We start from the raw sequence: 15559 nt of genomic DNA, 5'->3' as shown, positions 1-15559 counted from the left end.
AGTTTACTTGCTTAGTTAGGTATGTATTCAGAGTCTGAAGCATTGAAACCTATGAGCTTTTATAGAAGTATAAACAACTAGAAAATTTTGGCATCTTCAATGTTAAAACAGAATTTTGAGGATAACATTTTCACTTAAGCATGAATAGTCGCAAGAAACACTGACCTAATCTGAAAACATCTCACCTATTCACTTCTTTCTGACAGAGCACGGTTTCTTGCTGCAGAACCCTGCCCTTAACTATCTCACCTAATAAAGTGCCTTGTTACCTGACCTAACCGCGGCCCCAAACTCTCAAATCTAAAATGAGTAGCGCTCAGCTCCATCCCCAGGAAGGGCATTTCACACAGGAAATTTACTCACCGCAGAGGGAATGACTCATTCCAGTGACACTGTCACTTAAACGCTACTCCTGCTCTAATGAGTATTTTACTGTATTGTTGTAAGGCTCTCAAAGTAGAAAGATTGAGAGAGCCTGAAATATGCTGTTTGATCAGAGCACTTTTACAGGAGTTACAAATTTCAATGTCTTAATCAAGGTCCAGTTAACCATGCAGCTGTATGCACTATTGTTAGTGAGAAGGAAGATTTAACATGGCTCTGCAGATCTAGAGATGAATAGTGACTCCCCTGAGGAATACGTAAAAACTACTAGGAAGGCAAGCGTGAAAAAGCAATTTGAAGTACCTGGATAAACTGTGAGCCAGAGAAAGTTTCAGGTAGACTAAAAGTTGTGTAAGCAGCAGCAGCAACATTGCAAATAGCATTCATTAAAATAAGTCCAACAGCATGAGCTGAACAGAAAAAAACCCCACAAACTAATTCACACCGTGTGCAACCATCCATCCTGTGTACTAGATACTGAATGATTGCTATGGAAATAAGGCGACGGGACCACACCTCAGCAGTAACACAGTGTGGAACAACAGTCAGCAGTTATTACCTTAACTTCTGTTTCTCTAAGTGATCAAAAGCATGGCCCGCAACTCATGGAGTCTTCTCCTGGCTCACTCTATATAGATGTTGCGTAAGTGGTAGATGCAGGCAGCCATGATGATGACAAGTGATGCTAAATATTGCCCTTAAAAATCTTTTTACGAATGCTCAAGTGCAACGAAAAGCTCGATCTCTCGCCATGAATAGCACACTCCCACAAGATGCTGTCTGAGCGTCTGAACTGGTACGCTCCCATTTTAAGAACTGGTTCTGTGTATGTCAGGGAATAGCAACAGCTAAGGATGGCCATGTCTGGACGGCAGCCCTAGCTCGCCAGCAGCCAGCGGCGGACAGCGGGAAGACGTCTCGGCTCACCCCTCAGCCCAGCGCGGATCACCGGGCCCGGGGGAGAGAGCGGGGCAGCCGAGCGCGCAGGCCCCGCCCCCCGGACGCCCCGCCCCAGCAGCGGCCCCGCCCAGCCTCTCGCGGCAGGCGAGAAAAGCTGCCCTAGCCCGCGCCTGCGTCCGGACCGCAGCAGCGACCCTCGGCAGTGCCCGTGCATAATAAAAAAATAAAGTACTCGTAGAAGGGCGTGGAAGATACGGGAGCAGCCGTTCCTTTCAGTGGGTGCTTTCAACGCTCGGCCTCTGCAGAGAGCACCTTCTGTCGCCTTCTCCGCTGCCACTCGTCAGGCAGCGATGGGGTCACCCTCGAGGAAGCGAAGGCGAGCTGGGTCCTTGCTGAGGCGCTGGCGCGGCGTGTGGCGCAGTTTAGGCCGCGCCGCCGTGCCGCTGTCGGGGCTGGGTGGAGGGCCGCGTGTGGCTGCGCGGGGCGCTGCTGGGCAGCGGGGCCGGCGTGGGGCGCGGCGGTCACTATGATGCCTGGAGAGACACCGCCGCCGCCGGCCGGGACTGCAGCCGCCGCGGCGGCCTGCGCGAACTGCGGTGTCCTCCAGCAGGTAGCAACGGGCCGTCGTCCCTTGAGCGCTGGAGCGCATCGGGCGGGGTTTTTGCTTAAGGACGCGATCGTGGGGCTGCGCCGGGCCGCTGGCGGGTGCGAAGCGCTGGGTGCCGCAGTCACCGCTCCCGGTGCAGCGGGAGCTCGGATAACGAATGGGACAAACGGGCTCCGTAAAAGGAGCAGCAGTGGCGAGCTTTAGCCGGGGGAAATGCGGAATAGTAACTCGTGTATCTGCGGCGTGCCTAGCGGGATCTGCTAGTGAGTTCCTAGGCGTATCCTTTCGAGTTTGTTTCCGTGCCGTGGAAGGAGTGTCATCGTTCACCTCCTTTCTTCAGCGCTCTTAAGCGAGAATGTAGTCTTATAGTGTAACGCTTTGGGTAGTGTTTGTTTCCCCTTTAAATGTGGGGAAGGCCCTGCTGAGAGTTCAGAGGGCGGAGGAGGTCTTCGGACACACTTAGAATGAGTATAGGTTGAGAATCAGGGAAATCTGTAGGCTCAAATGAGCTAGATGCCGTTTATTGGTAATATTCTGCCAAAGCTTAATTTGATTTTAAAATAAAAAGTTATGGGGATTTTCGTATATAATCTACTGTAAAGGCAAAGTTTGAAGAGCTTTTTTACTAAAGCCTCATCTTAAGTATGCGTACTTTCTTTTGGAGCCTGCATTCCCTGTATGTATTTGTATGGTGAATTAGTAACTTGTTCACTAAGAGAACTGAAAAAAAGAAGACAAATTCTTGTATTGTGTGGAACATTAGCAATCAGTTCAGGGGTTATTTACAATGTATAGTATTGGGTTTTGGGGTGAAACTTCTTTACCAACTTGAGACTCTTCCTTACAGAATATAAATGAATATGTAGCCGCATTAATTGCACTGAAGCAAAAAATGATTGATGGAGAGTAAGTACAATTGCACAAGTGTTTGGTTTGTTTCTGGTTTTTTTTTGTTTTGATTTGGTTTTTATTGCTCTTAAGTTCTTAAAGCAAATACGTGTTGTGGAATGTAGGTATTTGTTAATGCACAAAACTAAATCCTCCTCAAAATGAAAGTAACTTCTTCAGGAGCAGGTCCTAAATCTAGACTGTAAGACTTCTTTTATTTATGCCCTAAAACATCTGTGTGTAATGGTAGTAAAGCAGGACTGTTTTGTGTAGCTGTAATAGCTTATATATTATTACGAGTACTAGCAGAAGCAGCTCTTTGAAGAGATTTATTTCACTTTATCTGCCGTGAAGAATATAGTATGAGAACTAAAAGTTGAGCGCAGGTGTATACGAACATTTTCAACAGAATTTAGTCTAAGCATTAAGGTGTGAAATGCTGTTTGGATTAAGTATCAGAATATGAAAAGTGAGGTTGAACATCAGTCAGAACAGTAAGGTTCTAAAACGCTTCTCATAGTTTGCTTTCTCTTCTGTGATTGCTTCCACTTCTTCTCAATAATCATCAACATATGATTGTATGGAATAATGTATCAAGATGTGTTATGTATACCTTGATACTATGGCTTAATATCCTTGCTATGTCTCCTAATTGTAATTTTTTTCTCTCATGTACCCTTTCCTAGATATGTGTCAATTGTGCTTTAGCGAATCTAAATTCCGGTCCTGCATTCTGGATTCCAAAAAGTATTCGAGAGCCCTTACTGTCTTAACTGGGACCCTTTTCTTCAAAGCTCCTTTCTTCTGTCTCCATAGATTCCTTTTCCTACCTCCAAACTTTGTGTCCCTCTTCTCTCTGCTAGTGTGTGCATTTCTTGCGGGAATTACTGCTCCTTTAACTACTTGCATCTCAGCCCCTTTCTTTTTTGCCTTACTTGATTACTCTTGACTGTTACAAGAGAAAGTAATGCAGCTTTCTCTGTATTGGATGAACTGCCATGGTATTTCTCTTTCTTGTCCTTTCTTCTCTCCATTCTTAAAACCCATAACATTTGAGGAAAGGAGAGAATACCTTTCCTTGGTACTGTCCCGCGGCCCACTGTACACCTTGGATCAGAGTAAGTGTTACCCTCTTATGGCTGCTAGGAGAATAGTGTAAGGATTAAAGCCTTTTAGGGTCCTTTGAACTATTTTTCTTATATTTATGTGTTCTTTCCTAGGAAAACATCCTTTTAAGTTTGGGAACTAGGATATGATTTTGTGATCATATGTATATTTTTTGATTATATGTATATTACGTTCATTACCTAAATAATGTTTTTGGTGTTTTTTTGTTTGGTTGTTGGGGGTTTTTTAAGCTGCAAATAGTTAATGGCTACAAATTCATGTAATTGCCAGTCCGTTGTTTTTTTGGGTTTTTTTTTTTTTTGCAATTTCGCTGATTTGAGGTTTGAATGGCTTAATGAAACAAAAGAGTTATATTGACTACTATCAGAAAATGCAAACCAATCTTACACTTTATTTATCTATAAAGCAAAAGGAAAGCTATCCTAAGGCATGATTGTCAAAATCGGGTGAGAAAATGAGTAATGTCTTTTTTCTTTTTTTCTTGCAGTCGTTTGCTGACAGAATATCAACAGAAATGCACTGATATCCTTTATTTTTCTATTAGTGTTCTTACAGAATTAGTATATCAACATTTCTTATAAGAGGGCTTGAGGCTTTTTATTTAAGGTTTAAGTTAAGAGATGATGCCTCTAGTAAAGAACATATTGGATAGACTTTGTAAAGAAAATAGGTCTTTGGAATTAAAACTATCCACTTAAGGTCTGCCTGTGTCTAATATATGGCTTAATATGGACTATTAGAAATCTGCGTTGCTGAGAATGACTCAAGTTTTTTCATGTAACAGAAGCAGCTCTACTTATTCACTTCAAACATGTTGAAATGTTTCAATTAAACACTTAGTTCTGCAAGCCCTATGTTTTTTGGGTGGAAGTTTTTATTGGATGTTTCTTTGCAAGTGGCAGTTGGATTGAAATCTACTTAAGTTCATTTGATAAACTGTTTTGAATTTCTACCTTAACAAGAGATTACAGCTTCAATTTGCCGAACGGTAAGTTTGATTTAAACTGTTTACTAAAGATGCTGTGTTCTCTGTCATGGACAGTTTTAGGAGTGTGACGTCGTAACAGCAACAGCCCTGGGTCTAGGCTGAGCTTTTAATATGGTCCTTTCTTTTACTATGCTTCTTAGGCCATAGTTAGCAGATATACCCTTGATGAGGAGAGAAATCTGTCCTCCTTCTACAATACCTGTGTGAAATTCTTTCCTGGCCCTGTGTTACATAAGAGTCTAAAGTGACGAAGTAGAGGTGCAGAGCTCATCTTTTGGTGGTGGTTAAGTTTGAGCGTATTTGGAGCAGCCCTAATTGTATGAAGCATTTTGTCTTAGAGTTGTAGCTGTGTGCCCTTGCTTACTCTACTTGAGAGGCAGCATATAATCTTTATGGACTCCATCCTGCCTGCTGAAAAATCCCACAGTGGGACTTTACTCTTATTTCACAGCACTGCCTATGTGAGACACTTACTCCTGGCACTTCAGTGTAGGCAGCTGGGCAGTACTCCTGTGTGGCACATGCCATCTGCTTGCATCTATCTTTAGGCTCAGTTTAATGTTTTTAAATCAGATCTTGAATTTTTTTTGAATGTAAAATGTTGGATGGAAAAATGAGAATACTTAGTCTCTTAAAAGCCCGTGGCTATCTCTTACAGCATTTTTCAATAGGGGAAAGCAAAATACTTGGGCACTTGCCTGAAGAATGAGAACATTGAGTTTGAAAGCACCCATGGTTTTCGGCAACTTTTTTTTTTAATTGCGCTTCCCATTTCAGAGAGATCTCTGCTCTTCGTTGCCAAGTGGAGCAGATGCTACAGAAAATCCTGCCTCTGGAAAAGTGCCAGGAAGAGTTGGGTTCCTTGAAAGCAGAGTTGGAAGAGAAAAAGGTGTGCTTCTAAGGTTTAAATAACATGCACTTTTTCTGTTGAAGGAAATGTATCTGATTAATGCTCATCTTAATGAAGCAGGCTTTAATGAACCTAGTTGTTATTTCCAGCTCACTGGGACAGGTTTTAGGTGAAATTAATTAAATGGCAGCAGGTTTCAGATAGGCAGAAAGTTCAGGCTTTTGTAGTTCCTATGATTTTTGATCAGATTATTTGGGTTTTATTTCCTTAGGAAGGAGATAGATTCAAATTCCTTTGTTTTTCTGTTCTGATCTTATTAGATTACTGGACTCTCTATAACTTGTACTACTGAAAGGGTGCAAAGAGGGTCTGTGCAGAATAGGATTTTGTTTCTGTTACCATTTTGAACATATGCTTTTACATTATTAGCTACTTAAGTTTATTCCTAATTTCTCTTCCATCCCTTATCTGAGATCTAGTCTACAGAAGAGAAGCTTTTGACTGTTCAAATTGCCTAAATATATGTATTTTCTAGACATTAACCATTACTTATGCAAAAAATACCCCACCCTCTTTCTTGTACTTTTTTTCATGCTCGTACAAGGTAGGATATTAACATTTGTTTGTACGCAGTTTTTCTTCTGTTAGACCTGTTTTTTAAATCATCTTCCCTCAGCAAGCATTAGTAGCTTATGTCCTGATGGCACTTTTTCAGAAAAAGCAAGATTATGCGTATGGTGTAAAACAGTTGTGCTCTTGACTTCAGCTTTGAGTTCCTATCCAGATAGGTGCTGGAGGCACATACTCAAAAGATAGATAGGTATAGATTTATTTGTTTGTTTGTTATAACTTTTGCTTTTAAAAGAACAATAATAACCTGACTTTTCAACTTGCTTGTTTTCTCATTGAATATACTTTTTTGGCTACGCACTGTTTTCATTAGAATAGGTAAAGTGTCTGCCATCTTTCACCACCCCGCCCCCTCCCCCCCCCGCCCAAGAAGGACATATTTTAACTGTGCTTTCCTTCTCCACAGAGTTCTCTCAAGATCTATCGGGAGAGTCAACTGGAATATGATAAAATTAAAGAAGAAATAGTAAACGGTGATGCTGTGTGAGTGCTGCTGCTTTTTTTCACAACCTTTCTTTCTCCCTCTTACCTCTTCCAGAACTTGGTCTTGCACCTTACCTAGTTATGCTTTCCATTTTGCTAAAATTTTTATGCTTATGGGTTCTTAGAACAGGGAGTTGATGGAAGAATGGTCTTAAATTTTGTAGCAAACACTCTGGAAGGTAGTATTAGTTTAATTATAATCTTGTCTTGAAGTGGCTTTTGGTGGTTGTTTAGTGAAGGTTTTTAAGAACAGCATGAGATTGGAGAAGAAGATATAGTTTCTCCAGTTTTAAGTAGTTCTTAGTCTTGGCTTTTTGTTATGACCATCCGTTTCTGTTGTGCTGATAAGTCTCTGAAGCAAATATATAAATGATATTGTCAAAGTGATCTGCACTTAAAATCAGTCCTTAAAATAATTGTTTTTAAAGCAACAGCTCAGCAGGCCCTGAACTGTCCACCATATTTGGAAATGGGCAGGAGGGATTTGGCACCAAAAATGCAGAAGCCGTTTTTGCTGCCATAGTACAGAATATTGTGAAGCTGTGCCTTGATAATTCCCAAAGTTTGTTCTCCCAGTAACCAGTCACTCAAAGACTTCCTTGCCTGGAGCATATATATATATGTGTGTTACCATCTTTTACAGCTCTTGATGGACTCTCTGATGAAGAGAGGCTTTTTAACCCTGTTACATTCCTAGCCTCTAAATCACCTGTATCAGGGAACTGATACTGATTATAATACTGATACTGTTAATTCTCAGTATTATATGGAAAGGTACTTCTGCTCTCAAAAGATAACCAGCTAATATACAGCTGGGTGTTGTGAGTTTGTAGTTGTGGTTACTTTTCTCTGTGTGCATCACTTTGCATTTATCAACACCAATGACTGCTGTCTAGTCACTTGGAATTCTAAGACCCTTCGGCTGTTTCTTGTAGTCAGCTTTTATGTCTGATGTGTTCCAGCACATATCCCAGTGGGACTCCCACTGGTGACTCCTTCCTTCCTTCCTTGTAAACTGGCTGTAATTTTTAACTTTGGTGTTCCTAAGCTATTTTGGTATTACCAGCAGGTTGAGGGAGGTGATCATTCTCCTCTACTTAGCACTAGTGAGGCCATACCTGGAGTACTGTGTCCAGTTCTGGGCTCCTCTGTGCAAGAGAGATATGGGCATACTGGAGAGAGTCCAGCAAAGGGCCACGGAGATGATCAAGGGACTGAAACATCTCTCGGATGAGATACCCTAGCATCTTTACATGGCTTGCGAAACATATGGTAGTGACAAGCACAACAACAAGCCGCTATCATCCAAAAGATTGTACAAGCAAACTAGCATTGTTGTCACTTGCTGTTGCCATTTCTTCCACCAGACTGCACTTATTTCACGTATAGGTACTCTGTGTCTTGTGAGCTTAAAGGAATCTTTAGCACATCGTCCTATCTAAGAGCAGCAGAGAGCAGCTATCCCATTGCTAACTGCATCTTAGGAGGGAACTGACCACCCTAATGTACTGGCAGTATACTGTGTCACCGTAGATATATTGCCTCTCTCCTATCTGTTATTCATGTCTTCAAAAAGGAGGAGTCAGGGAACTACAGGCCGGTCAGCCTCACCTTGATCCCTGGGAAGACGATGGAGCAGCTCATCCTGGAAACCATTTCCAGGCACTGAATGACAAGAAACTCCTCGGGAGTCATCAGCATGGCTTCACCAACTTGATAAACTTCTACGATGAACTGACGTGCCTGATAGATGAGGTGGAGAGCAGTGGCTAGTGTCTGCCAGGCCTTCAGTAAGGTCTCTGACACTGTCTCCCATCAGAACCTCACAGCCCCTCAAGCTGTTCCTGTAGGGGCTGGATGAGCAGGCAGTGAGGTGGATTGAAAACTGGCCGAATGGCTGGGCCCTGAGGGTAGAGATGAGCGGTGCAAAGCCTAGTTGGAGGCCAGTAACTAGCAGTGTACCCTGGGGGGAGGGGGACTGCATACTGGGTCCAGTCTTGTTGAACATCTCCATGATGTTCATTTCATGTTCTTCATTAGTGATTTGGATCATGGGACAGAGCGTACCCTCAGTGAGTTTGCCAGTGACACAAACTTGGGAGGAGTGCCTGATAGAGCAGAGGGGCGTGCTGCCACCCAGCGCAAGCTTGACAGGCTGGAGAAATGGGCTGACAGAAACCTTGGGAAGTTCAGCACAGAGAAGTGCAAAGTCCTGCACCTGGTGAGGAACAACCCCACACACCAGTGTATATGCTGGGGGCCACCCAGCTGGAAAGCAGCTTGGCAGGAAAGGACCTGGGGGTCCTGGTGGACACCAAGTTGGACATGTGCCAGTGACGTGCCCATGCGGCAAAGAAGGGTACCGGCATCCTAGTCTGCATTAGGCAAAGTACTGCTGGTGGGCTGAGGGAGGTGCTCCTTCCCCTCTGCTCAGCACTGGTGAGGCCACCCCTGGAGTACTGTGTACTGGGGAGCCCAGAACTGGACATACTGGAGGAGCAGTGAAGGACCACAAAGATGATTAAGGGACTGGAGCATCTCTGCATTGAGGGAAGGCTGAGAGAGTTGGGACTGTTCAGCCTGCAGAAGAGAAGGCTCAGGGGTGATATTACCAATGTCTATAAATACCTGAAGGGAGGGTGTAAAGAAGACAGAGTCAGGCTCTTTTCTATGGTGCCCAGTGACAAGACAAGAGCCAGTGGGCACAAACTGAAACACTGGAGGTTCCCTGAACATCAGGAAGCACTTTCTTACTGTGAGGATGACAGCACTGGCACTGGTTGCCCTGGGAGGTCATGGCCTCTCCATTCAACAGCCATCTGGACATGGTCCTGGGCAACTGGCTCTAGATAGCCCTGCTTGAGCAGGGTGGGTTGGACAAGATGGCTTCCAGTGGTCCCTTTCAACCTCAGCCATTCTGTGGTGCTATAGCTATTTTAGATACCTTTGATGTTGAGGCCGTTTTAAGCAATAGGTCACATGAGTTCAGTAATTTGAGAGTTGAGTTTCTTCAAAAGCAGAATTCTAGTGAATTGTTCATAAAATGAATGTTAATCCACAGTTACTGTAAAATAATTTAGATCTCAACTTGTTTGGTCCCATGTGCCATTCAGAGCCAGCCTCGAAGTTATGTTGCTCAGGACCTTGTCTAGTTTCATTTTGAATCTTTACAAGGAGGGCAATTCCCCAATTCTGAGCTTATAACAAGCGTGATAACTTGAGGCAAATACGCATCTCCACTGTGAAGAAGGTTTTAAGTATGAAATCATTCCTACAGACAAGCTTTGAAAGAAGTACTCAAAATGTTGGACTGTTCCACAAGTAATGTTGTTCATTTAAATTAAAAGATCACATTCTCTCTAAGGATGAAATAAATATGAGACACAGTTGTTTGTATTTATACTTTTCAACTTTTGAATATTATAAATATAACCATGTTATGGTTTTTGTGGTTTGGGTAGATTATAATACTGTATGTATTCTGATTCTCAATGTAGCTTCTGTTAGCATCTTAAAGATTGGATTTGTGCATGCATCTTGCAGATCGGATGGGTGCTTGAGTTGTGTAGCGTAAGAGGAATTCTGTCCAAATGCATCATCTATAAGCTTCGCGTTTTGTGAATTACTAGATTTAACATCTACCTATTTTCTTTGTTACTGTAATTGCATGTGTTGATGAAACTAGTCGGCTTACTACTACACCTGTAAAAGTAACTATTTCATCTGTAAGTATCACTGCAATGATAAATGTTGGCATTTAATGGCTGTCTGGTTATTCAGATCAGTTGTTTGTATCATAGAATTCCTGTCTTGAGTTGAAAGGGACCTGTAAGGATCATTGAGTCCAATTCCCAGCTTGTCACAGGACTACATAAAACTAAACCATATGACTAAGGGCATTGTTCAGATGCTCCTTGAACTCTGACCAATTTGGAGCCCCACATCCCTGGGGAACCTGTTCCAGGGACTGGCCACACTCTCAGTGAAGAACCTTTCTGTCCAATCTGAACTTCCCCTGCTGCAGCTTCATTCCATTTTCTCGTGTCCTATCACTGGTCACCAGAGAGAGGAGATGAGCACCTCCCCGTCTGCTGCCTCTCTTGAGGAAGTTGTAGACTATGATGAGGTCACCCCTCAGCCTTCTCTAAGCTGAACAAACCAAGGGACCTCAGCTGCTCCTCGTAGGTCTTGCCCTCAAACCCTTTCATTGTCTTGGTCGCCCTCCTCTAGACACACTCTATTAGTTTGATGTCCTTCTTACATTGAGGTGCCCAGAAGTGCACACAGTACTTGAGGTGGGGCCATGCCAGTGCAGTGCAGAGTGGGACACCACCCCCATTGACTAGCTAGCCATGCTGTGCTTGGTGCACCCCAGGACACGGTTGGCCCTTTTGGCTGCCAGGTAACACTGTTGACTAATACTCAACTTGCCATCAACCCAGACCCCTAGATCTCTTTCCACAGGGCTGCTCTCCTGCCTCTTGTCCCCCAACTTGGACATACAATGAGGATTAGACCGTGCCAAATGGAGAATCCAGCACTTCCTCTTGTTAAATTTCATATGGTTGGTGATTGTGCGGCTCTCTAGTCTATCCAAGGTCTCTCTGTAAGGCCTCCCTACTCTCAAGGGAGTCTACAGCACCTCCTAATTTCGTATCGTCGTCAAACTTACTTAATGTACACATTTGACTCTTGCATCCAGGTCATTTTATAAAAACATTAAAGAGCACTAGCCCTAAAATTGAGCCCTGGGGAACTCCACCGGTGCCTGGCTGCCAGCCTAATGTAACCCCATTTACTATAACTCTTTGAGCCTGACCCCTCAGCCACTTGCTTACCTAGTGTATTATGGACTTGTCTAGCTGTGTGCTGGACATTTTGTCCAGAAGGATACTGTGAGAGACAGTAACAAAAGCTTTGCTGAAATCTAAAAAAAACCCCACATCTCCTGGCTTTTCTTAGTCAACTAGGTGGGTGACCTTGTCATAAAAGGAAATTAGGTTAGTTATACAGGCTTTTCCCTCGTGAACCCATGCTGGCTATGACCAATGACTATGTTGTCTCTCAAGTGTTTTTCAATAACTCCCTGAATAACCTTCTCCATAATTTTACCTGGCACTGGCTTGAGACTGACAGGCCTGTAATTACCAGGGTAATTCTTACTGTTCTTGAAAATTCAGACATTTGCCAGTTTCCAGTCAACTGGGACCTCTCCAGCCTCCCAGGCCCTTTGAAAAATAATGGAGAGAGGGTCCTGTGAATAACGTCAGCCAGCTCTTTTAGTAACCTGGGATGAATCCCATCAGGCCCTATAGACTTACATATATCCAACTGGAGCAGCAAGTCTTTAACAAGTTCAGAGTTGGCTGGGAGTTCATCATCCCCCCAGTCATGGTCTTCCAACACATAGCTCCAGGGGGGTCCCAGGGCCCATCATCGGTGTTTTAACAGAGGTGAAGGCGGCATTAAATGTCTCTGCTTTGTCTACATCCATGTTTGTTAGGTGACCAACCTCATTAAGTAATGGACCAATGTTATCTTTGATCCTCCTTTTGCTGTTAATGTATTTTAAAAAGCCCTTTTTGTTGTCCTTCAGAGTACTGGCCAGCTTGAACTCCAGTCGAGCTTTGGCTGCACAAATTTTCTCCCTATAATGGTGAACGGTAACTCTGTAGTTCTCCCATGTCGCCTGTCCTTGCTTCCAATGTCCATACATTGTAGCTGCAGTACTTCTGTGCATTGGTCAGAAGACAATCTACAGAGAAACAGAAGTTCGTTACCTGCTATTTTTTAAAGGACAACCCCCCCCCCACCCCTTTTCTTTCTTTCTCTTTTTTTTCTGCAAAGATGTTTTATGAGGACTTTTTTTCTGAAATTCTCACCTATGGCTTGACTGTCAAAGCCATCATCTGAGTATAGAGAGAATTAAGTGTGAACCTGTTCAGTCTGAGAATGCCCAAGAGCATCGGTCTATTACTTTAGCATTACATCATAGAAATGCAAAAGCCAGAAGCCAGCTTTCAGGTTGTGTTTGTAACTCCAAGCTGTAGCTGATTTTTGTACCTGGATTAATGGACTGACTGTCTTAAGAGCAAACTCTACCTCTGTAACAGATACAGCTGTTTGTGTGAGAATGTCAGCAACATGCCACTGATTTAAATTTTCAACTTCAGGGATGCATTGGTCTTACAGGTCCTGGTCTAGGAAGTGTGTTTTCTCTGAAATGGCTAGATTTTTTTTCCCCTGGCTTTTCATGCAACATAATTCTATACAGAAATGATATATTAATGCCTTCTTTTTAACAGGAGAAAGAAACTGGAAACCAAAGTGAAGAAACTTGAAGGTAACTTTCTACATTGTGTTACTGTGCTGTTGTCCTACTTCATCTCTTGGTTCCTTTTTTATCCAAAGAAGTAATTGCAACTTTCTAAGTCTGAGGCCCCAAGGAGCAAGGGAGGACAGTGCTATGTGTGGTGTTTAGTCTCTGAATTACATCAGCCCTCCTGCAAAATATTTTCTGTTGAGTGTCTTAGGCACATGGCGTAAATGAAGTTGGAAGGGAACTTCTGGTCATGAAGACCTCAAAGGATGGTGTGTGCCCAGCCTGTCCAGGCAACCTGATTCACTGCATGACTGTCTTCACAGTGAAAAAGCTTTTCCTTGTAGCCAGTTGGAAACTCTCCTGTTTCAACTTATACCTGATGTCTCTCGTCCTCCCACCATGCACCACTGAACAGTCTCATTCCATCTTCTTGAGACCTCCTTGTAGGTACAGGAAAGCTGCTCTTGGATCCCTTCTAAGTTTTTTGTTGTTGTTGTTGTTGGTTTTTTTTCCTCTCAAGCTAATTAAGTCTAGTTCAATGAGCCTGTTTTCAAAGGGCATGCGCTCCAACGTTCTAATAATCTTGGCAGGATTCTTCTAGTCATGTTTATAATCATATTTAAATATGTAGCGATCCTGACACATGTTTTCTGATTTTTAAATATTCTGGCAATTGTTTTTTCATTCGTTTGTTTGTTTGTTTTGTTTTTAAGTAGAGATAAAGCACTTGCTTCATGGCACTGTGTTTTTCTTGTTTTGCTAGTAGAGGGTGGATATGCATAAATCATTCTGATACTTAACTTGCTGTACTGTTAGTTGGCAAGGCAAATATTTTCATTCATGGCACACTTACAGCTGTGCTTACCACAGTTTAAAGTACGATGAACCGAGTGGCTTGTCTCTTAGTGTTAGAAATCCCCCAAATCCTACTGTGAAGTACAGGTACATGGTGCTTATTTGGGTGAGCATTTTGGAGTTCCATTACATGGCAGCAAGGTTTTTATACCCTCTTGCCCTCCAAAACTCAAATTCTGGCAGAGCCAGAACAAAATACTGTGAGATAGTTTGCATTAGGTCCAATTTGAGTGACTAGTTTATCTGTTTTGTTCTTTTCTGTGTTCATTAAATATCCCAGACCCTGTATTTTAGCCTGGTATCTTTTGTCAATTTGAAGTTTTCCCATGGTTGTTTTTTCTCAGTCTACTACCTGACCTGCCTTTTTAATGCGCTTTCTTTTGATATGCTCTCTTTTGTGACCTGATCTGATCAGCAGGCAAGTTTCATCTGTCTTTTCTCTGCTGTCTGTGTATAAGTCACAAAGCTGATCTCTCAGGAGTTCTCTCAAGTATTTCCCTTGCTTGAGAATTTCCCTAGGAACCTCACATTCAATCCTGACCTGCCCTGTGCTTTTTATTCCCACCCATCTGCACTCTTCCCAGGTGTCTGTTAGACATCGAGAGAGAATGTACTTTTCTCTGTTTATTAGTCTTGAGTGCTATCTACATCTTTCTAATGCAGTTGGCTATAGTGTTTTCGTCTTTGAATCAGAGCCTTCTTTTGAATAAGAGAATAAAACACATGAAAAAAACATTGCACCCATTCTTAATTTTATTCCTTTTTTTCACTTGGTATATATTGTTCTGTAGTACAGTATCATTACAATATAGAATCATAGAATTTTTTACGTTGGAAAAGACCTTCAAGATCATCCAGTCCAACCATTAACCTAACACTACCAAGTCCACACTAAACCAATTAAGGGTAGACTAGACTAAATCATGTCCCAAAGTGCTACGTCTACCCGTTTTTTGAACGCTTCCAGGGATGGTGACTCCACCACCTCTCTGGGCAGCCTGTTCCAATGCTTCACCACTCTTTCAGTAAAGAAACTTTTCCTAATATCCAATCTAAACCTCCCCTGACACAACTTGAGGCCATTTCCTGTTGTCCTATCACTGGTTACTTGGGAGAAGAGACCAACACCCACCTCAATACAACCTCCTTTCAGGTAGTTGTAGAGAGTGATAAGGTCTCCCCTCAGCCTCCTCTTCTCCAGACTAAACAACCCCAGTTCCCTCAGCCGCTCCTCATAAGGCCTGTGCTCCAGACCCTTCACCAGCCTTGTTGCCCTTCTCTGAACACGCTCCAGCACGTCAATGTCTTTCTTGTACTGAGGGGCCCAAAACTGGACGCAGTATTCCAGGTGTGGCCTCACCAGTACTGAGTACAGGGGGACAATCACTTCTCTGCTCCTGCTGGCCACACTATTCCTGATACAAGCCAGGATGCTGTTGGCCTTCTTGGCCACCTGGGCACGCTGCTGGCTCATGATCAGCCGGCTGTCAACCATATGACCCACTCTTCGTTCTTGCATGTAAG

General features: G+C 43.0%; 1 protein-coding gene across 1 annotated transcript in view; it reads left to right on the top strand.

Annotated features, from left to right (window-relative positions):
• Positions 1-1810: 1810 nt before the first annotated feature.
• ICE1 (interactor of little elongation complex ELL subunit 1) overlaps positions 1811-15559 on the top strand; it is a 43405-nt gene continuing 29656 nt past the window's right edge. The window contains 7 exon segments of the mRNA XM_075704755.1: positions 1811-1894; positions 2739-2797; positions 4395-4429; positions 4877-4895; positions 5673-5784; positions 6782-6858; positions 13164-13201. Coding sequence (XP_075560870.1) covers positions 1811-1894; positions 2739-2797; positions 4395-4429; positions 4877-4895; positions 5673-5784; positions 6782-6858; positions 13164-13201 — 424 coding nt within the window.

The sequence above is a fragment of the Pelecanus crispus genome, chromosome 2 (assembly GCF_030463565.1).
Source record: "Pelecanus crispus isolate bPelCri1 chromosome 2, bPelCri1.pri, whole genome shotgun sequence".
Classification (NCBI taxonomy): Eukaryota; Metazoa; Chordata; class Aves; order Pelecaniformes; family Pelecanidae; genus Pelecanus; species Pelecanus crispus.
This window is presented reverse-complemented; position numbering and strand designations above follow the sequence as displayed.